Here is a 27565-nt window from a genome sequence, read left to right on the forward strand (position 1 = left end):
CGATGTTTTCGCTGTTTCACCATAACAAAAATGTGTGTTTCTGGTCAATTTATGATTAATCCACATTCATTTATGAGAAATGAAGCATTACTTCATGATACCTGGGTGTTTGTACTGGCCATGCAATCAAAATTTTGGTAATGTCAAAAAAGCACTACAACACACTTAAGTTGTGTCACCCCTAAAAACATACGTTTTCCATATGAGGTGCGTTGTACTGCCACTTACTGCCAGATACTCCATATCAGCGACCTCAGTAGTCATTAGACATCGTGAGAGAGCAGAACTCATGGACTTTGAATGTGGTCAGGTGATTGGATGTCACTTGTGTTATATGTCTGTATGTGAGATTTCCACACTTCTAAACATCACTAGGTCCATTGTTTTTGATGTGATAGTGATGTGGAAATGTGAAGGGACGCGTAGAGCACAATACTGTATAGGCCAAACCTGTCTGTTGACTGACAGAGACCGCAGACAGTTGAAGAGGGTCGCAATGTGTAATAGGCAGGCATCTATCCAGACCATCACACACGAATTCCAAACTGCACCAGGATCCACTGCAAGTGCTATGACTGTTAGGCAGGAGGTGAGAAAACTTGGATTTCAAGGTCGAGCAGCTGCTCATAAGCCATACATGCCAAATGACACCTCACTTGGTGTAAGAAGCGTAAACATTGAACGATTGAACAGTAGAAAAACATTGTGTGGAGTGACAAATCACGGTGCACAATGTGGTGATCTGATGGCAGGGTGCACGGTGTGTCTGCCAGTGTGTGTAGTGCCAACAGTAAAATTTGGAGGCGGTGGTGTTATGACGTGGTCGTATTTTTTCACCCCCATATTTTTTTGCGTGGCACTATCACAGAACAGGCCTACACTGTTGTTTTAAGCACCTTCTTGCTTCCCACTGTTGAAGAGCAATTTGTGAATGGCCATTGCATCTTTCAACGTGATCAAGCACCTGTTCATAATGCACGGCCTGTGGCATGACAATAAAATCCCTGTAATAGACTGGCCTGCACAGAGTGCTGACCTGAATCCTGTAGAACACCTGTGGGATGTTTTGGAATCTCAACTTCGTGCCAGGCCTTTTGGACTGACATTGATACGTCTCTCAGTGTAGCACTCCATGAAGAATGGGCTGCCATTCCCCAAGCAACCTTCCAGCACCCGATTAAACATATGCCTGTGAGAGTGGGAGCTGTCATCAAGGCTTAGGATGGGCCAACACAATATTGAATTCCAGAATTACCGATGAAAGGCACCACAAACTTGTAAGTCATTTTCAGCCAGGTGTCCAGTTGCTTTTGATCACATAGTGTATATCTTTGAGTTTCAGAAATGTATCACAAAATTGTCACTGAAAGGGTATAAATTTGCGGAAGGGAGAATGTACGAATGCAGTAAATACTATAGAGAGGGATTTTACATCCATTATTGTTACTGAGTAGGTCATGCAAAAGTGACAATGAAACTCCAGAAAGAGAGGGGGTGTAGTCATAACCCACAGAGGTTAGACTTGGGGACACGTAAGACCACTGTTGAATTTGCCAATCCATGTATCTACCATTGAAACTGAAAAATGTGTTGGCTATTTTTTCCGTACATCTCATTGGTGTGGAGCACATTCTTGACAAAGTTGATACAATTTCAGTGCTTGAACTTTTAAGATGTGGGTATGGATAATTATGACATATGTAATGCACACCTGGATTATAAATGAACTTTACCTTCTTAATGGTGTTTGTTTTTCTTGTTTTCATGTGACCTTATGTATAGTCACAATATTATGGAAAGGAAAGTTGCCATGCACCATATAGCAGAGATGCTGAGTTGCAGATAGGCACAAAAAAAAGACTGTCACAAAAGGCCTTATTGGCTGAAAGCTTAATTTGTGACAGTCATTTTGTTGTTCCTATCGACGGCTCAGCATCTCCGCTGTATGATGAGTAGCAACTTTCCTATTCATAACATTGTTGCATTGAATCCTGTATTTCTTTATGTGTAGTCAAATGTTTTAATTGTAAAAAGGTAGTGTAATCATACATCATACATAATGCAGATCTTGTTCAGTTTGTCCTGTGGCCATTCCATAAATACATGATATACTGGAAACGTGCAATTGTTGAGTTCACATGTGGTTTCAGTCTTAGTTTAGTACACAGTGAAAACTAAATAAATAATGGCATGAAAAGTTACCACCAATGTAAGCTACAAGAATGGTGAATACTTGTATATGAAGAATTTTTAAATCTGCAGGGCACTCCGTCACGCATTGGTGGTGTGACATTTGAGGTTATTGCAAAGGAAACATATGAACGCCACAATTTATCATATATGAATCATGCACCTGACATGTTGGTTCTCCGTAACCCAGGGCAATATCACTGGCGCAGTGGTGGAGAGAAACACATCAACGATCCCCTAAGCATTGCAAATCTACAGGTAAGTGGAAAAAAAATAAAAGTAGCAATAGTCATAGAGCTTTCTGCTAATTTTCTTGCATTGATATTCACTTGAGTGATCATTACTTCCTCACTTCCATTTACTCAAACAGCAGTATCATCTCTTATACAGTTACTCATATACATTGCTCACATCGGGGATTCACTTCCTTAAAATCCTAAATGAATGGAAAATGGACCTTCTCTTAGTGCTTGTCTGGATCAGGTGACGGAGGATTTAGGTTCACTCTGTAAAGGATTTACCAGGGAAGACACCGTGGTTATTGTGGGAGGGCCAGGAAACAGTATCGACAGAGATCCTGGGTACAGCATAGAGTGTGACCCGGTAAAGATTGCGTCGGCATCCAGACACACCAATGTTGAATTTGTATCTGTCCTGAGACGCCATGACCGGCCTCATTTGAACTCTTCTGTTGGGAGAGTTAATTTGGAGTTGGAACAGCTGCTTGGGTCGGGCGGGGGCTCATATTGGTGTGGTTCCTGTTGATTCTCTCAGTAGGTGGGACTATACCAGGCATGGCCTACATCTCAACAGGAAAGGGAAGGGTAATAGCAGGAAATTTAAGGGGGGGGAGGCACTGCCATGAATGGTAAAATACCAGTGGTTACAGGTGTTGGGAGCAGCACCTTTTTTAGGATAGGTAAGACAGAAAGACGTCAAGTTCTACGAGAGGTCAGGATTGAAACAAATCTTCAGTTTAGGAAAGAAATTAAGCAGCACAATTCTAGCACATTGGATCACCAGTCACAGCTGTCAATTATAAATTTTCACCAGTCACCAGAAATTTTATCTCCACCAAGTTGTATCTCAGTCCTAGATAATTGCATTAATGAATTAGTCACCCCACCCAACCCAGTTGACATAATCTGCCTCTCTGAACACCATGTGGCCACTGGTATAGGAACTAGGCCTAAGCACAATGAGAAACTCAGACAGGAAAGTACTGCAAATGTTAGAATAAGGAAAGGTTCTCATAAAAGTATAATTAAAAATAATGTAAGTATATTTCATCAAAATATTGGGAGTTTAAAGAATAAAATAGATGAGCTTCTGGTTTGTTCAGAAGATTTAGAAGCTGAGGATGAAATAGATATACTATGCCTGTCTGAGCATCACATTGTTACTGATATGGATAAGGTAAATGTAAGTGGATATAAGCTCTCTGCACATGTAATTAGAGAAAATATGGAGAAAGGAGGAGTTGCCATATATGTCAAAAGTTATCATTGTGCAAAAAGTATAGAAACAAAAAAGTTTTGTGTAGAGAAACATATAGAAGCATGTGCCTGTGAGCTTAAATTAAATAAAGGCATATTTATAATTGTAACTGTATATAGGTCCCCATTGGGAAATTTTCATCTATTTCTGAAAAATTTGGACTCCTTGTTGTGCTATCTGTCAGACGGGGAAGCAAATTATTATTTGCGGGGACTTCAATGTAGATTCTCTGAAAGAGGGTAATAGGAAAAATGACCTTGAAGTATTAATCGGTTCTTTCAATTTGACACCCGTTAATGATTTTCCTACTCGGGTGGTAAAGGATAGCAGCTCACTGATAGATAACTTTTTTATAGACCAAGATAGGTTTAACCAGATAAATGCTCAGCCTGTTGAGAATGGTCTTTCTGATCATGGTGCACAGCTAGTTACAATATATGACATAGCTCCATTCAGCAGTACTAAACAGTCCTCCAAAGTAGTATGTTCAGTCAACGATTTAACAATTGCAAATTTCAGGGAAAGCCTACAGAAGTTAGACTGGGATGAGGCGTACCGTGAACCTGATGCCAATTTAAAATATAATTTATTTCATGACACTTTTGTAAATGCATTTGAAAACTGCTTCCCCAAGAAAATAGTTAAATATACTCGTAAGAAACCATGTAACAAACCATGGCTTACTAAGGGTATAAAAATATCTTGTAACCGGAAAAGGGAAATGTATCTTACAGCAAGAAAGAGTAGTGACCCAGAAACTATCAAACATTATAAAAAATACTGTGCTATATTAAGAAAAGTTATTAAAAAATCCAGAAGTATGTGTATCATGTCTGAAATCAGCAACTCTGATAATAAAATTAAAACAATTTGGAATATTATTAAAAGAGAAACAGGTCAACCAAGAGCACAGGAAGACAGTATTACCATCAAATTGAATGAAAACTTTACGAACAAAAAGTCAGAAGTTGAAAATATTTTTAATAATCATTTTCTAAATGTTGTGGATATAGTAGGATCCAGGTGTTCATTAGAAGATGCTAGGGTGTTAATGGAAGAGGCCATACCTATGCAATTTGATACAATTGAAATCTCACCCACTTCTCCCTCTGAAATTAGGAAAATAATAAACTTGCTTAAAAGCAAAAACTCACGTGGAATTGATGGCTTTTCCAGCAAAATACTAAAAGCTTGTTCTCAACAAATAAGTGAGATTCTCAGCCACCTGTGTAATAGCTCTCTGGAACAGGACATTTTCCCTGATAGACTGAAATATGCTATTGTTATACCTTTGCATAAAAAGGGGGATAGATCTGATGTCAACAATTACCGTCCAATCTCCCTTCTAACAGCTTTATCCAAAATTTTTGAGAACGTAATGTATTCAAGAGTAGCTTCACATATCTGTAAAAATGAAGTACTAACAAAATGTCAGTTTGATTTCCAGAAAGGTTTTTCAACAGAAAATGCCATATATGCTTTCACCAATCAAATTTTGAATGATCTGAATAACCGAACACCACCCATTGGGATTTTTGTGATCTGTCAAAGGCTTTTGATTGTGTAAATCATGAAATTCTGCTAGACAAGCTCAAATATTTTGGCATGAGTGGGACAGTGCACAAATGGTTCAATTTGTACCTAACTGGACGAGTGCAGAAAGTTGAAATAAGCAGTTCTCATAATATGCAAAGATCAGCACATTCCTCAAACTGGGGAACTATCAAGAATGGGGTTCCACAAGAGTCAGTCTTGGGTCCTTTGTTGTTCTTAATATATATATTAATGACTTGCCATTCTATATTCATGAAGAGGCAAAGTTAGTTCTCTTTGCTGATGATACAAGTATAGTAATCACACCTGACAAACAAGAATTAACTGATGAAATTGTCAATACTGTCTTTCAGAAAATTACTAAGTGGTTCCTTGTAAACGGACTCTCACTGAATTTTGATAAGACACAGTACATACAGTTCCGTACAGTGAATGGTATGATGCCATTAATAAATATAGACCTTAATCAGAAGCATATAGCTGAGGTAGAATATTCCAAATTTTTAGGTGTGTCCATTGATGAGAGAAACACATTGATGTGGAAGAAACACATTGATGATCTGCTGAAACGTTTGAGTTCAGCTGCTTACGCAATAAGGGTCATTGCAAATTTCGGTGATAAACATCTTAGTAAATTAGCTTACTATGCCTATTTTCACTCATTGCTTTCATATGGCATCATATTTTGGGGTAATTCATCACTGAGGAATAAAGTATTTATTGCACAAAAGTGTGTAATCAGAATAATAGCTGGAGTCCACCCAAGATCATCCTGCAGACATTTATGGGATCTAGGGATATTCACAGTAGCTTCTCAGTATATATACTCTCTTATGAAATTTATTATTAACAACCAAACCCAATTCAAAAGTAACAGCAGTGTGCATAACTACAATACTAGGAGAAAGGATGATCTTCACTATTCAAGATTAAATCTAACTTTGGCACAGAAAGTGGTGAATTATACTGCCACTAAAGTCTTTGGTCACTTACCAAATAGTATCAAAAGTCTGGCAGATAACCAACAAGTATTTAAGAAGAAATTAAAAGAATTTCTGAATGACAACTCCTTTTACTCCATAGAGGAATTTTTAGATATAAATTAAGAAAAAAAAATAATAAAAAAAAAACAAAAAACAAAAAAGTTGTTATATTAACTTAATTATGTTGTTAAATTAACTTAATTATGTTGTTAAATTAACTTAATTATGTCATGTATTGGAAAATTTGACTTGTTCCACATCAGTACGAAATATCGTATTCATGATCCATGGAACTAGTATTAATCTAATCTAATCTAATCTTATGGTACACCCTGCTTTAGCAAAAGTACTATGTGAGCTCGTGTAAGAATCCATTGTGGCCCAATCGAAACAGAATAAAGGCTGTACGAAAGGGCCTCTATTCCGTTACTGCAGTCTTTGACTATACTGTTTACACATGCACCGATCTGAGATGTATCCCACTGAATCAGCCCCCCCCCCCCCCCCCCCCCCCCCCCCTCTTCTCTCATTCTGCCTTGTTTTCCACATATTACTTCAGCCAATGGCATATTGTATGCAGATGAATTGTTACATCCTAGAAGCTGCCGACACTATAGAGTACAGTCGCACCATTCTCGAAACATGTATATTCCAAGGACATCTTTGAAACTACATTGTGTATTTATGTTGGCCTAAAAGTTTTGCCAGACATTAAACATTTGAACAGACACAGAGTGCTTTGTCCACTGCATAATTCTGTTAAACAGTCTGTGGAGTGTTAAGAGAATTGACGAGGCTTTATGTTTCATCACTCAGCTTGAAATATGCTCACTATTTTTATATACTGTATTTAGCATATTTCGTGACAGTACATTTTCCGTGAAATGTTTACAAGACGATATTTGTCTTGGCTTCAGTCGTCCAGTGGAAGTACGATTCCTCAATGCAGTTTCGTTGGCTGCAGAAATGACTTGGTTCAATGTGTTTACCTCATTTTTGGTGCTTCAAATACAATTTCTTCGAATGTGGTTTCTTCTTAAAGTTTATATAAAAAATATTGTAACATAATTCATTTTTCCTGTTCACTAGCAAGTTATTATGATGGCGACCTGCACATTGTTCCACCGTCAACACACACCAAGAGTTCACTGCCGACTGTGACTATGGTCAAAGACAACTCCAGCGTCAAAGTCATTTTACACAACACACAAGCTTCCACTTGTAATCAGTCTCTTTGATATTCTTCGTCACATCTGCTAATGTTAATCAATATGCTGTCACTCTCAAAAATATAAGTAAATTAGCATAAAATAAGGCAAATTACAATTAAAAAAAATATTCTGACAAAAATATAAGAAAACATTTAAAACTTCCCTCATTAGATGTGGTATCGACAAATCCGGTAGAAAATAACACATCTCCCAGATCCATTACAAGCTCTTCCGTTTACTTTCATCCGAGCACTATTTTTTCCCAGCCATATAAAAACATTCCTTTACTTTTGAATTGTCTGCCAACTCTGACTTTTTAACTTTCAAGGTTTCCAAATCTCCTCTGTTGCTGGTATTTCACTGCCAGTGTTTCTTTTTTTTTATCTTGTTTGTGGTCTCCCCTGACACTGGTTATCAATGACTTTACTGCATGACACTTTGAAAATCCAATTTCCTACAATTCCTTTACTCTTTATAAGAGGAAGTTATGTCTCCATTACCTTCCATTTGTCTACTTTTTCGATAAGAACCTTTCAGCCCAGCAAGTGGAAATACTGTGTCAGTCTGCAGTCCTGTAGACAAAACTGTAGTTTGATTTCGGGGCTTCTTTCTGTGGGTAATATTCTTTCTGAGTTAAAGTTTTCCTCAACCTAAAGGTTGATTTGAACGACCTAGTGCTTTACTAGGTATGTTTTCATATTTCTCTGATCAGTGGATGCATGACACGCTGACACAGCCTGTTATAGAGGGACAGTTTAACATGCACTCTAAATTGTGGTGCAACTATGCATTTTCAGGTATACTAATATCTGCCAGTTTTGAAATAAATTATAAGCAATGGAAAAAAAACTATAGGACCAACTGGGTGTTGAATGTTACAAATTTGGATTTGCGGCCTTACAATTATCATCTTCGCCTCAGAGGCACACTTGAAACTGTATCTGCATGCAACTAAAAATAAACTCTTTCTCTATTCACAGGAAGCTGCTGTGAACAAGAATCGCAGTGCTTATGATAAATTTCGTGAATCAACAATGCAAAGTGTGAGAGCATGTACACTTCGTGGGCAGTTGGAATTTGTACCATCGGAAAGTCCTATTGATATTAATCAAGTTGAACCAGCCTCTGAAATTGTCAAGCGATTTGCAACAGGTGAATCATTTGCTCTGTATTATTACAAATATCACTTTCTCTTAGTCAAGCTTACTTGATGACCTTTCAGTAATGTTCCTTACTTTATCAATAAATTGATCAATGTTGATTAATTTGGGGCTAAGGGTGAGAATTGGGGATGATGAGGATAACACTTAAACAGTGGCTATATGGCAGTAGACAGTTCCTAGAGTGGACAGTTGTTGGTGTTTTAACTAATGACATATGGCACTGTGTTTTACCAGTACTGAAAATATGTGAACTTCAGACATCTATTAACGTAAGAATGGAAATGACAAATCATAATGTAGACATTACCATAGACAAAGGTAGATGGAATGATTAATAAATGTATTCTTGTACTTTGCTGTATTCTGATTATTGCTCTGTCTGTGCAGGTGCTATGAGCTTTGGGAGTATTTCACTAGAGGCTCACACCACATTGGCTATTGCTATGAACAGAGTAAAAGCTAAATCCAACACTGGGGAAGGCGGTAAGTGGTTGTCAGTTCACAATTATTCAGAATGTTTTTTGCAGTTTTAGAGAAGTTTTTAGCCTACATGTCTTTTAAGTACTTTGAAATGCAACATTACATTCAGAAAGAGGAAGGGGCTAAGGTAAAAAATCATGTTTCTTCAACTGTTAATGTAATGTAGTTCAAGCTGACAATTACTAATGATTGTATTGTTCAGTGTCTGTATAGTCTAATGCAGTGCAAGGATGTCTAAAGGAACAGACACTACCGACGATCATACAGCTATATTAAATTACATTTGCAAATAAATTTTGTAGTTTAATTCAAATACTAATGCTGCTTAATGCACAATGTTGGGAAGAAAAATTGCTGTCGACTATGTGCCATAACATACCACTTACATTGTAGTGAGAGAACTAGTTATTGGTAACAAAAGCTATCATGTATGAGCAAAGCTAATTTTTAGTTGGTAATTTCCAGTACCATATAGAATTATTTGTAGTTCTCACAATTACATGTCGTTGATTCGTGTATAAGGGGCATACAAAAAGAAACGAGCCAGAGGCATAATTACAGATACCAGTACCTGTGTTTAAAAGTACTGACCCTGGCTTTTGAGACAGTTGTCCCACTGTGACACAAGGTGGTGAATGGCTGGCTGTCTCATAAAATTCCTGGGGCTGCAATGTTAACCAGTTCCGCACGTACAGCTGGACATCGTCGTGCGAGGTGAATCGTTTGTCCCTCGGAGCCTTTTTAAGGGGACCAAAAATGGTGTAATCACAGGGAGAGAGGTCTGGACTGTATGGAGGGTGGCCATTTGAATTTCTCTAGGATAGCTGCAACTGTGTTGGCCGATGAGACTTAGCATTGTCGTGGAGTAGAATGAAACCATGGGTGAGATTGCCAGGTCATTTTGATTTGGTCGCTTGGTGAAGGGGGGGTCAAAGTTTCAGAGTGACACTGGGCATGCTGCAGGAAGTGAGTCAGAATGGGGCCATCTTGGACAAAGAACGACGTCAGCATAACCTTTTCTGCACTTGTGTGGACAGCTGCATCCAGTGGTATGTGTGGAACTGGTTAACATCGCAGCCCCAGGAATTTTATGAGGCAGCCATTCAGCACCTTCTGTCACAGTGAGAAAAGTGTCTCAACAGCCAGGGTTGATACTTCTAAAATACGGGTACTGGTTTCTGTAATTATGCCTCCGGCTCATTTCTTTTTGAACGCCCCTTCTATAAGGAGGATGCATGTTCCTGGAAACCTGTCTTCGTGATGAAGTTAGTGCATAGTGTGCGTCTATTTTTAATGCATCAATTCATATAATATTTTCTTTGTGCTTGAATATGATAACTTGTCTTTTTTATACTTTGGGCTACCCAAAAAATAGGTGAAAATGCTGACAGATACTTGAATCAAGATCCTGAGTTCAATAAAAGGTCAGCAATTAAGCAGGTGGCCAGTGGTCGTTTTGGAGTTACAAGCTCTTACCTAGCACATGCTGATGATCTCCAGATAAAAATGGCACAGGGAGCCAAGCCTGGTGAAGGTGGAGAGCTGCCAGGATACAAGGTGAGCTGAACATGAATGGGATAATGAATTTAAATAATAGCACTATAATTCCGGTGGAAATAAGTCCTTCTTTTCCTTATCTATCTTCCTTTGTAAATTGCTGTAACACAGTTTCAGTTTGAAGAGAGTTGTTAATATGATGATGGATGATACCTATGTAATGGGGCCAATATTGGCAGATGTTAAATGGATGAGAAAGAAACTGGACTAATTTGCATATAGACTACCTTAATGTTCAGAGGGAGAGGGAGAGGGAGAGGGAGAGGGAGAGGGAGAGGGAGAGGGAGAGGGAGAGGGAGAGCGAGCAGTCGCCCACTCTGAAAAAAGTGTTTTTTCTGTAATGCCCTTCAGAGAGTAAATGCATCAGAAGAAATGCTAGGATTGGAAAAGACAAAAAAAGGTTCAGCAATGAATATTTGATTAGGCACAGAAATTAATAAAGAAATGATGCTAGTGTAGAGATGTTGAAAGTCAGCAGCAACTATTCAAGTTCCTCTGAAATGTAGAAAAGCCAAACAAGAAGAAAACGTTAACTACAGGTATCACAAGATAGATGCAAACTGAAACTGTGTACATGTGCTCCTCACAGGCTAATGAATTATAACTTCAAAGAGCTCAGAGAAAGGAGCACATTGATTAGAGTTACAAATTAGCTATTGGGCAATAAAAGCAGAAAGTAAGGCAAGAAGATGGAAACACTATTCAGAGAAACTCTGTTTTTGTCCTGAAGTAATTAGGCCAATTGGAAATTAGAACACATTCAACAGTATGATAAGGGAGATCAGGTTTGTATCACTAAATTTCAAAAAGCTTTGCATAAACTCGGGGCAAATATCCAAGTATTGAGGAATTGCCATCACATCTCTTCCAGGCTTGAGGCTGAAGTGTAGGCCAAGGATAACAAAAATTTGTAAATGAAATTTATTTAAGAGGGGATGTCCGTTGAGAGGCTGAAAATCATGTACCTAGCTTACTCCTGAGAAAAGCAAGAGTGAATACATGTAAAACCTATGGTAAAATCAGTGTACCGCCACATGTAAAAAGTCTCAAGAGATTGCTTTTTGGAAGAAAGGATGTAATAGGAGTAGATCTGAAGTGGACTCATTTTGTTTTGGAAAAAGTGAGAATAATTTAGAAATTTGTATCACTGCAACCAAAATAATACAGGATACATTTACATGAGAAAAGAAAAGAAACACACAAGTTGAATTTATAAATATGAAAATTGCTTTCGATAATATTGAATAACATAAGATGTGTCTCCTTTGACAATGTGATAGCAACTACAGGGACGAAAAAGTAATCCATTCTCTTTATTTGAAGCTGGGACTAATGCAATGGGATAGAGACCAAAATCTGAAAGGGTGTGAGGCAGATTTGCTAATTGTCACCATTGACATTTAATTTATGTATGGAAGAAGCAGTAAGGGAAATATGGTACAATTATCAGTGTGGAAGCTTTAGAGGACAGAAAATAAACATTATGACAATAGTGGTTGCTGAAATTGTACAAGAATTGAGTTGTGTGCTTGCTGGTGGCTATAAGATGTTCATAAACAAAATGAAAACTGAGGGAATGGTGAACACAGCAGATGGACATGCTGATTGTTTAAATGTTAAACTTGGACATGAAAATATTGAACATGTGTGTGATTTTTACAGTCTCTGAAATAAAACATATAAAGAAAGGATTGCTTGAGGCAAAATGGCTCTGTGTAAAAAGTCAGCTACTAGCTGCAAAAAAAGTAAATCCTGAGACCAGGAAAAAATTCACTGAAAGCTAGTTTTATAGTACAGCTCTTTGCATCTGTGAAACGTGGATATTGTGCAAGGCAGAAATAGAATGAAATTATTAGGAGCTTTTGGAATGTGGGATACAGGACATTGTTTAAAAATGTATTAATCAACTAAAGAATGAACTTTCCTTTAACAACTCAGTGAGGTAGAGTGTCTGATAAAGACTATAATGAAGCGAAGAGAGAGAATGGTTAGATACACATTATGACATGAACCTCTGCTGAAAACATAGGTGAAAGGAAAGACTCATGGGATAGACATTGATAAGACTATGTAAGGCAAGACATGGATGAGGAATGATGCAGCAGTTGGGCTGAAATGCGGAAGACTGCTGACAACCAATGGGAATGGAGAATATCATGAAACCACCTTCAAGATTGATTACTGAAATGACATTCTGAAATTACTGTTGGCATGATAATCATAAGTCTTTGGTGTATGGTGGTTCATTGGTGGTTTCATAATTACTAATTACATTAGGCAGCAGTTTACTGACTGAATTACAAAACATTCCTTCAAGCACTTTTCCACTCTCTATAATTTGAAACACATCTAAAAATGTATTATGACATGTGAGAATATTTTGGGCTATGTTTCTACACGAATATGCTGTAAACACCAATCTTTAGAAACCATTTGTTCTTACAGGTGACCAAAGATATTGCGAAAACAAGACACTCTGTTCCTGGTGTGGGTCTTATATCACCACCTCCCCATCATGACATTTATTCTATTGAAGATCTTGCAGAGTTGATCTATGACCTTAAGTGTGCTAATCCTAATGCTCGAATCTCTGTCAAGCTGGTATCAGAAGTTGGTGTTGGTGTTGTTGCTTCAGGAGTAGCCAAGGTAAGATACATACATAGTGAAAAACACACTCTGCTACTATCATGGTCAGGAGGCCTTGTATTATTTTATAAGAACATTAGCTTGTATAATTATCATCTCTTTCTTTTCTCCTATCTACCAGGGAAAAGCAGAGCACATTGTGATTTCTGGCCATGATGGAGGCACTGGAGCAAGTTCATGGACAGGAATTAAGAATGCTGGGTTGCCATGGGAACTTGGAATTGCAGAGACACATCAGGTGCTTGTGTTAAATAACCTCCGGTCAAGAGTGGTTGTTCAGGCTGATGGACAGATCCGCACAGGTAAGACTGTTTCCACATCTCATTGTAAAGAAGCAATAAATTAAAATATATCATATTTACCCAATTACAAGATGAGGTTTTTTTTCTTAAACTTGTCATTTGAAAAATACAGTCATCTTATAATTTGCAGATTAAACAATTTAACATTTTTACATTGTTCAATAGAATATATAGGCATGCTCTCTACAGATAAAGCTTTGGCTATTGAGGTTACGTGAAGATTTATTTCAAAGAATTCAGAAAGGCAGGCCTGGGCAGACAATAATCACGTACAAACATTAATGGTGCTTTATGAGTAAAGGTTATGTTCAAATGCGAAATTTGCCCTTCAGAAAAACATTACTTGATTGTGAACTGAGATAGATATTTTATTTGATTGTGAAAGACTGTAATGAATTACTAAGTGACTGCACGGGTTGAGGTGCCATGTCATGGATTGTGCGGCCTCTCCCGCCGGAGGTTACAGTCCTCCCTCGGGCATGGGTGTGTGTGTTGTTCTTAGCATAAGTTAGTTTAAGTAGGGTGTGAGTCTAGGGACCAATGACCTCAGCAGTTTGGTCCGTTAGGAATTCACACACATTCGAACATTTTTTCGAATTACTGAGTGGGTTGCAAATGAGAGAGTCAGTTACTGTTCATGTATTCGAATACCAGATGAAAATGTTACCAGCTTTTAATTAGCTTTAGAACATGATGGTGACATTCAATTGAAACAAAAAGGAAAAATAATCAAGAATGAAAACAGATGAAATAAATCATATTAAACTAACTGTAATTGTAATGAGAATAAATTACAGCAGCAAGACTCATCATGGGAATAGTACCAACAGACCTAATTAGATTGCAAGACGAATGAAAGTTCAAGAATTGAACTGAATTGTGAGTGTGGTCTTTAATGTATGTATTAGTTGTTGCTGTTGTTACATATGACTTGCATTCTGGAAGAGACTGCAATCTCTCTTTCATAGTTGCTCAAGCACAGCACTATGGAGTGGCTGGAGGGGGAACAGGACCAGCTTGGCTGTGAACTAAATAAGTGCAGGGAGGGGAGTAGTGAGCAGACAGGAAATTGTGTCCTGTTGCAAACCATGTGAATCTATACCACATACTTTGGTTTTGTAGAAATGTCTACATTGTTTAAATTGCAGTTTGCCTGGAATCCATTTGTATTCAGAACTGAACTGACTTTAAAATTGGATAAATACGCAACAATATCATTCATTTTTGCAGGAGATGGCAAAAGTTCAGATAGGGGCCACTGGCATACTTATGTGTTCCATGCTCCGGCATACTTAGGTGTTTCATGCTGCAGTGGTATGAATGTTCACTGTGACGTTTGATGGGAACGAAGTGGAGGTACACAGTCAATGAGAGAGCAGCACGCAGATGATAAGCAAGAGACATTGTTACAATCTAATGTTAGTAGAGAAGCGAAATCATTTATGTATTTGAATAAAAACAGCTGTGTTCCCATGTCCAAAATCTAACCACAGCCCCAAAAATCGCAACATTTTCAGAAGAAATAGAAGTTATTTGTAGCAACAAAGATATAAATTTCACAGCTGTGCTATTAGGACGATGATTAAAAATAGTGATACTACAGATGACAGGATTAGTAAGTAAACAATGTAGAAAAGGAAATTGTCCAAAAATTAATGTAACCCATGTCTTTTTGTTTATTTTATTTCTTCTTGTATTATCAAAATCAATAAATGGCATAAATGTAGAATAGGTGTAACAATAATTTCTTAGGCAGATACTTTGTAAGATAAAACAGTTGTTAATTTTGTTTAGTAAGAATATGCTAAAAATATTTTTTTTTTCAAAACCTCTTGAAAAAGAAAGAATGATTGTCTATAATCAGGGTCGTCTTACACTCGGGTAAATACTGGCTTCATTTGGAAAAACTAATTATCTGGTATGGCTTTCTACAAGCCTACAGGCATGTAAAATGGAAGCAGTGCTCTTACTGAAGAAGCAATAAAATACTAAAAAATATCAACACGTGGTTTAAGGTGAACGGATTATTGTAAAATGTACACACAGTTCATTACTTTCCATGAGAACTGTTACTGAATGAGGTACGAGCAATAAATATGGTTGAGTTTTTGGCGCAACATATAAATTACAATCTGAATAGGAAAACTTGCATCCTCGACATAGTGAAGCTCTTCAGTTCAGCTACATTTGCAGTATCCTCATTTTAAAAATAAAGAAGTTGGTTTATTTTGCATATTTCCAAGAATGAAAGAATTCGTGGACATGGCTTCACGGATGGGAATTTCATAATATAAAAGGGTTTCATTGAATTATTTCTGGAATTTTTGTACAGAAAATTTGGTATTTTGAAAACTGCTTCCCAATACATGTGATCATTAATACCTTTTTTATGCTAAAATTTATCTTTTTTTCAGAAAATAGTGTAAAGACAAAAAAAAAAAAAAAAAATATTTTCGAAGACTTCAATACTAAAATAGAAAAAAAAGGCAGTTACATACACGGGTACATAAATATGAATCATCTTGCCGGAGAATGTCAATCTCTTGTGGGTAATGCATAGGACAACTCCTACTATTGCACGAGTTAGTGCCTTCTCAGTCACACTTAAAATTAATGTTTTAGACTATAATGTAATCAATATTAATATACCAAGAGGCTACCGAAACGAGTATGTTCCAGGATGGAATGATGAAAGTGAAACACTGTTCCAACATTTCCAGCAAAGTGGTGACACAGCGATAACTATGGAACTATTGCCCAGCTTGGACATGTCTCAGAGGCAGAAATGGGCAGAAACAGTCGAAAATATCAACTTTACCCACTCGAGCAGGGAAGCATGGAGTCTTCTGAGAAAACTGGGAGGAACTGCACCAGTTTGCAGAAAAAATTCTGAAGTATCACCAGACCAAATTGCTTCCCACGTCATTACTACCTCAAGAGTGCCGCCAAGAAACATACTAGACATACCAAATGACAGCTTCGTGACCTGAAAAAGATGGCATCTCTCTCATCTGAGTATATCCATCCTTTCACAGTTTCAGACATTGACTCTGGACTGAAGGACCTCAAATCTCTTAAGGCACCTGGATTCGATGGTATCCATCCAGAATTCCTGATCCATATGGGAGGAAAAGCTAGGAAGTGACAGGCAGAATTCTTCACTGATATCCTGCTGACTGATCAACTTCCATTGGAGTTCAAAAAGGCAAAGATAATATTTATTCTGAAATAAATTCTGCTGGCAAACCCAGCTTCTTGGTAGAAAGCTATCGCCCCATTGCCCTACTTAGCTGCTGCTACAAGTTTTTTGAAAGGCTAGTGTATAATAGAATAAGTAGTGCTATCCTAGAGAACATTCCAGTTGATCAGGCAGGCTTCAGACCAGGGCGTAGCTGCTGCGACCAAGTATTGTCTCTCACATCCTTCATAGAGTCAGGATACCAAATGAAAGAGAAAACATCTGTGGTGTTTGTCGATCTAACTACCGCCTTCGACACTGTGTGGAGGGAAGGCCTTATCTACAAATTTCTCCACATCATACCATGCAGAACAATGGCTTGACTGATTAACAGCATGCTAAGCGATCAGAAGTTCCAGGTAATTACTGGAATCAACATAAGTAAGGAGAGGAATCTGAACAATGGATTGCCTCAAGGATCAGTTCTCTCACCATTACTCTTCAATCTATATCTATCTGATCTACCTGACACTTTGTCCAGAAAATACTGCTATGCCAATGACCTGGCTCTAGCCGTATGACACCAGGAAATGAAAACAGAAGAAATTCTAACCAATTACCTGACTGCAATAGATAATTACTTAAAAATCTGGAGACTCCAACCCAATGTGAGTAAAACAGAAGTGTGTTGCTTCCACTTAAATAATTGGTTGGCGAACTTAAAACTGGAAGTCAGTTTCAGAGGCAGAATTCTTCATCATAATTGGAACCCACAATATCTTAGTGTTATCTTGGACAATACACTATGCTTCAAACAATACCTTCTTAACTTAGCTGAAAAGTTGAGGACTCAAAACAACATCCTCCATAAGGTATGCGGAACTACCTGAGGATCTTCAGGAACCACACTGCGATCTTCAGCTGTGGGCTTGGTGTATTCAAGTGCTGAGTATTGTGCACCTGTTTGGATGAACGGTCATCATACAAGGCTTGTTGACACCCAGCTGAATACGACAGTGTGCATACTATCTGGCGCAGTCAGATCTACTACAGTTTGTTGGCTTCCACTGTTAACCGGTATAATGCCTTCTGATCTACGCAGATGTACTGCCCTTATGAGAGAATTCCACAAGATCTCCAGGAATTCTAACCTACCCGTGCTTAGCGACCTGGCTTTTTTAAATCGTAAGAGACTGAAATCACGCCATCCAACTCTGTGTGATGGTGCTAACATGGTTGCTAAGGATTTCAGACCTCTTGAAGAATGGAAAAGTCGGTGGGAAGCAATGACAGATGTGCACCTGCATAACATCTTCTCAGGTGCTAAACTTCCAAGTGGATTCGACTTACCGTGCAAGACCTGGACTACTCTCAACAGAATCCGTACTGGCCATGGTCGATGCAGTGATGCTCTCTTTAAGTGGAAGAAGTGGCCTAATCCAGCCTGTGACTGCGAGGCTCCATACCAGACTGTTCACCTCATTGTCAGTGAATGCAGGATTTGAGCCTGTCACGGTGCTGAAGAGGACTTCCTGCTAGCAACTCCAGATGGAGTGCGCTGGATTGAAGGACTGGATATTCAGTTGTAAAGACAAACTTAAGTTTCTTGTGTGTCAATATGTACATATGTATATGTAATTTAATTTTATAATATGTCTGTATTAGCCATATGCTAAATAAATAAAATATTAATATTCTGTTACCATATTTTATACAGTTAAGACAACTGTGTAACATTAAAAATTATGTTCAGAAAATTGTAGTTTTAAAAAATGATAGAGAAATACCTACCAGGTTCAGCTTTTAGTATTGCCAATAGGAACACCTAAAATTAAAAACACTGTCAAATTTTCAGTGGCATATGAAACCTTTACATATTTTAGATTGTTAGTTGTCAACAAAAAGCAGCATTACACTTAATGCTTTTTAGTGATGATGATGGTATCACCAGAAGGGACTGGAGCACAATGACAGTATTATTTCTGTTGGAACAAAACTTCTTTTTTTTTTCCTTTTTTGACCCCGTCATTTCTTTGAATTTTGTCATTCCTTACCGCTTCAAAATTCACTGACCTTTGTTCCGTGTTTGCAACTAAATGACAGGCAGTTTGTTTTTTACCATATGCATTTTGCTTCTTCTATTTACGGAGAATTTTCAATGGCCTGTAATATAGATTTGCTTTATATATAATAAATTCAATATGTAATAATTAAAAGTATGTTACTATGTTGAGTTTTCTCATGTTATTCGCAAATTTTTCGGGTTAGAAATAACTTTTGCAGCACAAGTTTTGCAATGTTAAATTATTGTTTGGTGTTACTTAAGATTTCCAATGTTGTTAGCTCATGTGTGTTTACTTGGCCCCCATACTCCAGATGGACAGTTTGTGGTGTTTTTCCACGGACATGTATTGTAACACTTCTCTTGCACTTGGCATTGTGTGTTGAATGTGTTCATGTTTAACATTTCAGTTTGTTATTGTTTTAGTGGCTTGAGTTACTCCTTACACTAATTTGATCATTAATTACTTTCTTTTTAATTACAAGGGCTCTTTGTACATGAAAGTTTTCCTATAATGTCGGGAGTCGTGTTGCAATTACTCACCCTAATAATTTTCATGTCCTGATCCATGTTGGATGGTTCATGTCCACATTTTATTATGTGTTCAGCAAAGGTAAAGGCACACACAAACACAAGTGAGGTAAACACAGTGACAATTGGCAGCACTGCACATTCTAAGCACAAACATGGTCAATACATAATGACTTGTGCAAGTGAAGTGTTGTAGTACATCTGGGTGAAAAAATATCGGAAATCAGCCATCTGGAGTATGGGGACTGAGTAAACACATCTCCAGGACTACAACATGGGCTAGCAACATTGGAAATCATGAGGTACACCAACCAATAATTTAACCTCTCAAAACTTGGGCTGCAAAAGTTATTTGTAACCTGAAAAACGAAAACAAGAGGAGAATGTGAGAACAGATAACATAGTAATGTACTTGTTACTACTACATAATGCATATTTAAACAAAGATGTATTATAACCCACGAAAATGCTTCATAAATGAAAGAAGTGAAACATTTGTGGTAAAAAAACAAAACTGCCATTCATTCAGTTGTAAAGACATTCCTCCATGAATGTTCTTTCTTTGTTTATTAATTTAAATGTCATCACTTGTGTTTCAGGATTTGATGTTGTTGTTGCCGCATTGCTTGGAGCTGATGAGTTTGGATTCAGCACAGCACCACTTATTGTTATGGGCTGCACGATGATGCGGAAATGTCATCTTAATACCTGTCCTGTTGGAATTGCAACTCAGGACCCTGTACTCCGCAAGAAGTTTGAAGGAAAACCAGAGCATGTCATCAACTATTTATTTATGCTTGCTGAAGAGGTATAATGTCACAAACTATTGTTCATTGTGTGTTACACCACATCATTCACAAAATTTTTACAAAACATACGAACTTCATTACTAACAAGAGTAGACTACATTATTGAAATAAATATTACTAATTTTCTAACATTGTGAATAATAACTGTACAAACAAATATTAAAAATGAAACTTATTATTATAGATTATTTATTTTTATATTTTGAAATCAGTTTCAAGATGATGTGTTAAATATTACTTTAGTAAGATAAGTTGGTTTCACTTTCCATACTTCCGCAGAAAAATCTGTATCTAATGTATCATTCTGCTTTATTTCAGATACGTGGTCACATGGCAAAGTTGGGCATAAGAAAATTTCAGGACCTGATTGGTCGTACAGATTTGTTGCGTGTTACTGATTCTGCAAATGCAAAGGCAAAGATGCTCAACTTCGGTTTGATTCTGAAGAATGCTTTACACATGCGTCCTGGTGTGAACATTGTAGCTGCTTCAGAAACACAAGTAAGTGCATAAGTGCAACTCTAGTAGGTGTTACTAATTAAATATATCAGAGAGAGAGAGAGAGAGAGAGAGAGAGAGAGAGAGAGAGAAAATTTAATAGTATTTTTGTTTTTGATAGTAAGGATGTGGTTACAAGTAGGCAGTATGGCATAATTATAGGTACAACACATACATATGGGCACTGACAACCTCACTGCTGAGCACCGAAAATCTCTACCACCCCTGACACACACAGCAGCACACGAATGTTACACTAGGAAGAAAAATTGGATGGAAATTAAGTTACCTAAGCTGTCTGTCCTGTTCTTCAATAATGAAGACTGCATAATGCAGGGTGGTGCAGTTCAAACTGGCCTGCCTCCCCTTTGAATTGGAATGCAATATTTCAATGTCTGGAGTAGAGCACACAGCTGCAGAAATGGACAGTCTTTATGCAATAATCAATTGTTAGCATTCTTCTGTCAGCATTTCAGTTTATTTCATCAATGAAGTTAGACGTTTATCTTTGCGTCTGAAAAGTGACTTTCTCGATAGGGATACCAACAAAGAGAGCAATATGGAGTCTGTATACAAACTGGCATAACTACAGATCTGTGAAAAATGTAAAACAACAAAGAATTCCTTCAGTCTGCACACCAGAAATTATTGCAGACATTCGCCGAAGAATTAGTCTGAACCCAAAGAAGTCTACAGGTGCATGTGAGTAGGAGGGGTTGCCAGGAGATAATGAAAAGTCTTGATCCAAAACCATATTGTGTGACGGTTGTGCAGTGGTTACAGAAGGATGACAATCAGAAATGTGTAGATTACTGCGATTGGATTTATGCTAGACCCTTTGCATTACATCATGAGTGACGAAGCATGGTTACATCTTTCTGTTCATGTGAATTCACAGGACACAAGGTACTGAGTAATGGAGAACCCTAACATTGAGTGTCAGCAACCATGTCCTGATGAAAAAATATGCATTTGGTGTGGTGTAAGAGGAATGCACATCATTGGGCTGATATCTTTTGACAATATCCTCAACAAGATTAGATATATCGAAATTTTTTATACCTTTTGTGCTCAGCTCCTGAATCTGAAAGACAATGCTGCTTCTTCCAGCAAGATGGGGCAACATGCCACATGTCTAAGCTACCCCTGGAGTGAGTCCACGATGTCTTTACTGAGGAACGAACTTTCAGCACACATTTATGGCCATGTTTGCCGCATCTAACAGGATGTGATATTTTTTACCTGTGGGGATACTTGAAGAGTAAGATCCAAGAAACAAACCCACACACAATACAGGAACTATGAAACAACGTCATCCATGAAGTTGCCGTCGTCGATATCCGAACTTTACGCCAGATGTATCTGAATAAGCTTAGATCAAACAGTGGAAAATCCAGGATGGAATGTAATGATATTGTGAAAAGAAAAGTTGCTACTCACCGTATAGCAGAGATGCTGAGTCGCAGATAGCCACAACAAAAAGACTGTCACAAATATAGCTTTGGACCAGTAAGCTCTTCTTCAAAATTAGATGGCACACACACATACACACTCATGCAAACGCAACTCTCACACACGACTGCAGTCTCAGGTAACGCAGGTCGCACTGCGAGCAGCAGCAGCACCAGTGCATGATGGGAGTGGTGACTGGGTGGGGATAATGAGGAGGCTGGGGTGGGGAGGAGGAGGGATAGTGGGGTAGGGGTGGCGGATAGTGACATGCTGTTGAGGAATGCGCAGGGACAAGGTGGAAAGAGGGTCGGGCAGCTAGTGCAGTTGGGAGGTTACACGGAGGGCAACAGAGAGATGGTGGGGGGAGGGAGGGGGTGAGAGATAGCAGAAAAGGATAGAAGTAAAAAGAATGGGTGCAATGGAGGAATGGGGGCTTTGCAGTGCTGGAATGGGAACAATGGGAACAGAGAAGGGGCTAGATGGGAGAGGACAATGACTAACTAAGGTTGAGGCCAGGAGGGTTATGGGAATGTAGGATATATTGCAGGGAAAGTTCCCACGTGCACAATTCAGAAAAGCTAGTGTTGGTAGGAAGGATCCATATGGCACAGGCTGTGAAGCATTCATTGAAATGAAGGCTGTCATGTTTGGCAGCGTGCTCAGCAACAGGGTGGTCCACTTGTTTCCTGGCCACAGTTTGCTGTTGGCCATTCATGTGGACAGACAGCTTCTTGGTTTTCATGCCCACATAGAATGCAGCACAGTGGTTGCAGCTTGGCTTGTAGATCACATGACTGGTTTCTCAGGTAGCCCTGCCTTTGATAGGATAGGGGATATTTGTGACTGGACGGGATTAGGTGGTGGTGGGAGGATGTATAGGACAGGTCTTCCATCTAGGCCTATTACAAGGGTATGAGACATGATGTAAGGGGTTGGGAGCAGGGCGTGTGTAGGGATAGATGAGTATATTTGTAGGTTTGGTGGACAGTGGAATACCACTGTGGGAGGGGTGGGAAGGATGGTGGGTGGGACATTTCTCATTTCAGGGCATGACGAGAGGTAGTCAAAACCCTGCTGGAGAGTGTAATTCAGTTGCTCCAGCCCTGGGTGGTACTTAGTTCTGAGGGGAATACTGCTCTGTGGCCAGACTGTGCGACTTTGTGAGGTGGTGGGAGACTCGAGATAAGGCACGGGAGATTTGTTTGGGAGGAGAATTGTGGTTTGTGAAGCCTTCAGTGAGATCCTCAGTATGGTGAGTAGCAGCTTCCCTTTTCACAATACGGAATATGTTTAGATATAATTAGCTGTGTATTAATGTTGCAGTGTGTCACTTTCAGCATCTTCTATAAATGTATTTTCGCTGTATATTTCATTGTAAATAAATGGTAAGTCCATTTCAGTTCCTTGTTTCTGTAATTTCGCTATGTTTCCTCTATACTTACGTTGTATACTTGTATCTGTGCCACCCTGTACTTTCTTTCATGAAAGTTCGGAATTCAACGTCTCCCATACAAAGATGATAAGAATGATATGGGGAGAAACTTTTATTAATTCATAAATATTTTTTGGATTCATTAAGAGGCATTCAGTATATATGTTAAGCATTTATGTAAGTGAATCACAAGGAAACTAAATTGAAGTGTGAAATTAACGATCATCTGTCTGGTTTAGTAACAAATCTGGGTATGACTTTCAGAATATTTGCCCATATCCACAAATGCAAATGTCAGATTGCTTCTACAAATAAGTTTTATACAACAATTTTAATGTATCACAAATGCTGTGTTTTCCCTAGTAAAGTCATGACCTAATCTTGTTACGTTACACTGAATGTATTTGTGTTGGTCAACAGCGATCAGTTCCATGCGTGGGATTCCAAGGTGAAATCAATGAAAAATGTATTATGCAACTGAAAAGCAACTAAACTGTAATCATATAATCACAATGTACCTTTTCTCAAACATGCAAAAATAAAGATCAAGAAAATTACAGAGACATCATTGTCTGATATCAAATATAATTCCCACAACCATATAGTACCAATGTTGGTGAGTAATAAATATGCATGTTTACAGAAATGTCCTCAGTTACTTGAAATACACTGATGTGTTCACCCCATGCAACTTGTGTAATATTATAAACAACTCAGCCCAAAACACATGTATGCCAGCTGTCAAATTTGAATGTAGCACAGGCTACAGTTCTCAACCAATCAGAACAAAGCATCTATATGGTAGGATCATGCGCATACCATACAGTGGTGGTTTGCAAATTTTTCTCATTTCAGAAAGTTATTCATTTATTACACGAGAAATATATGAAATATATGAAAGTGACAAATGCACTGAATAAATGAGAGCATGTTTAAGTACCAATTTAAAAATAAGCAGAAAAGCTGTAGAGAGGGGTGTGGAGCAAATGCTATGTTTATATTGGTACTGTCACAGTGAGTGAGTCAACATCAGTCTCAAAATTACAGTACTTAACCCTTTTAGTACCAAATACGATCTGATCGTGATCCAGATTTTCGGCGAAAAATGCCAGTAACGATCTGATCATGATGCCTTTCTCATTTGCTAGGAAATACTAACAACTTTGCCTTCAAGCGCGGAAAAAATGAATGAGAAAGGCATCACGATCAGATCGTTACTGGCATTTTTTGCCAAAAATCTGGATCACGATCAGATCGTATTTGGCACTAAAAGGGTTAAAGTGGAACAACATTTTATTGAAAAGAAAAAAATGAGGAGTGTTTTTTAAGTAAGTACTACTTTGAAATAAAAAAAGTGGATGTTTCTTAGCAATTTTATTTCCACACGAAACCCTGTACTTTAATGTACTTTCCTACATAATTCTCACCAATATTAAGGCACTTATTGTGTCATACAACCAGCTTTCGAATACCATCCTTTTAGAAATATGCTGCCTGATTAGGCAACATTTGCATAAAGGACACTACTTGACATTTGCAGAAAATAGTCATGTAACATCAAAATTGTAAAGCAACTGTCCTCTCTCACTTCTCCATCAACTTTCTGCACCATATCGTCAGTAATAACTAAAGATTACATACTTTGTTCCTCATCGTGGACATTTGTACAGCCATCTTTAAAAGCTCTTATCCATTTCCATACCATCCGATCACTCATAGTGTTTTCTCCATACACTTCACTGACCTGATGAATTTCAGCCACTTTCACACCCATAACTGTAAGAATATGAGCCACAGCACATATTTCATAGTCAGAGGGAATCTCAATTGGAGGAAGCATTTAAAATGCAAACAAATGTAAACATGCTGAATACTGGTGGGAATTATGTGGAAAAGTAGATTGAAGTACAGGCTTTCAGGTAAAAATAAAATTGCTAATAATAGTCTACTTGTCTTAGTTTTGATTCAAAACAATACTGACTTGAAGGAAAAGTCTTGTATACAATTGTATTTAACACTCACTTTGAAAAAGTCTCCGCTGTGACAGTGTGGTGTGACAACGATGCACAATCCTGATATTTGACAATTCTTAAAAGTGTCCTGTACTGTTACAGCTGCTATCATGAGCTTGAAGTTGTCTGACTGCTGTTTCAGAGAGTGCATAATTTGAAATACACAGCACTGAATTATTTATAATATATATTTCTCTAAACAATATACTCCTCCATTGCTTCCATGAAACAGTTGCAGTTCAAAGAGTGATTGACTTGTTTTAATGGTACACACCAATTTGTGTCCATTGGACACTTGAAAACCATCTTACTTCATACAGGAATAAAAACACAGCATTCATTTCATGGTTGACTCAGAATTACTCATTATCTTGCTTCCAAACAAACTGATAAGGTGCACATATTAATTTAAGTATTTTATCTGTGTCTTTAAGCATGAAAAACTAACCCACTGGCTGTGGATCTTTTATAGCTGAGTTATACACAGATAATCTGAAACATTTATCATATTGTAATATTTGAATGTTGCTAAACATAATGAATAAAACAAATTGACAAAAAAAAAAATAATGTAGGCTCCTTGGAGCTACAGTTTCACAATTTCCAGCATATGCAGAATCTTTTGCCTGCCAATTACCGACAGTGGGAGAACTTATACCAGTGGCTCCTTCCACAAACTCTTAACCCATTTCCACAACGAATTTTCACCCTGCAGCAGAGTTTAAGCTGAAACATATGTTTATTTTAGCAACCTAGTAAAGCAGTTTTACATGTTCTGTGACTACAGCAGAGTGTTTTGAAACTTCTTGGCAATTTAAAACTGTCTGCTATACCTGACTCAAACGTAGAATGTTGCCATACTTGGCCCATGGTCTTTAATATACGAGTCATGACTCGTATCATAATTTATGAAAGTACATCCGCCACATCCTGAATATCACATTCAAATATGATTAATGGATTCCAAACATTTTTTCTCTAGTAGTGGACAAGAGTATTGGCCACATGGGCTGTATTCACATTTAAGTAGCACTGGTAGAAGAGTGAGAGTACTGTATCAATCAAAGTACAAAGTGACCCTGCATATAAGACCACCTCACCTTTTTTAACAGGCTCCTTGAGAAAACTTTATTTTTTAATATATAGTGACTAAACAAAATTACAAACTTCCATTGTTGTAAGGGAGCTGTGTAAAATGTTAATATGACACCTATTTTGAATTTAAGCCACTTATTGATTGTCAATATTTTGATAATACACGGAGACATAAATTAAACAAAAAGAAATTGCTTATATCAGTTTTTTTGTCTTCATTGCATTTTTTTTGTCTTCATTGCATTTTTTTGTTTGCCTAACCTGTTGTCTGTGGTTTTGTCATTTTAGTCATCATCATCATTCTAACAGGACAGCTGTGAAAATTAAATCTCTGTTGTCACAAATATTTGGCTGTTTCTTCCAAATATATTGTGGTTTCTGAGATTGTAGTTACTGTGGGATCTGAGAACACAGCTACTTTTTTCTGTACACATTGTGAATTTCGCTTCTATACTGATGCGAGAACGTTACAACGTCTCTTGCTTCCAAACATATTGTCTGCTGGCCACTCTCTCATTGTATGTGTAGGACCAGCAGCTGAGCATTGACAACATTGCTGCATACACATGTAAATACACCACTGCCCCGCCCCCCCCCCCCCCCCCCCCCCCCCTCCGCCATCTAGATTTTCAGCGTCTCTTGCAGAAATGTATGCTACTGTTGAGTACTTGTCCAGTTTTAAAGTCAGTTCGATTCTGAGGGCAAATGGATTCAGGAAAATTGCAGTTTAAGCATGGTAGATGTTCATAAAAATCCAATGTATGCAGCACATTCTCATGGTTGGCTGGACAATGAAATTTTTGCCTCTTCAACACCATCCTTCCTGCACTTATAACAGTTTGCAGCCAAGCTGGGTCACTATTCCCCCTCCAGCTTTCCTTAGCTAGTGCTGTGCTCAAGCAACAGTGACACA

At 38.0% G+C, this 27565-nt stretch overlaps 1 protein-coding gene across 1 annotated transcript in view; it reads left to right on the plus strand.

The window, feature by feature from the left end:
- The window catches only part of LOC126419846 (uncharacterized), a 360616-nt gene that overhangs the window by 281610 nt on the left and 51441 nt on the right, over positions 1-27565 (plus strand). The window contains 8 exon segments of the mRNA XM_050087100.1: positions 2263-2448; positions 8416-8587; positions 8986-9081; positions 10454-10635; positions 13081-13281; positions 13403-13583; positions 19954-20162; positions 20482-20664. Of these exon segments, the coding sequence (XP_049943057.1) occupies positions 2263-2448; positions 8416-8587; positions 8986-9081; positions 10454-10635; positions 13081-13281; positions 13403-13583; positions 19954-20162; positions 20482-20664 (1410 nt within the window).

The sequence above is a fragment of the Schistocerca serialis genome, chromosome 9, assembly GCF_023864345.2.
Source record: "Schistocerca serialis cubense isolate TAMUIC-IGC-003099 chromosome 9, iqSchSeri2.2, whole genome shotgun sequence".
In the NCBI taxonomy this organism is placed as follows: Eukaryota; Metazoa; Arthropoda; class Insecta; order Orthoptera; family Acrididae; genus Schistocerca; species Schistocerca serialis.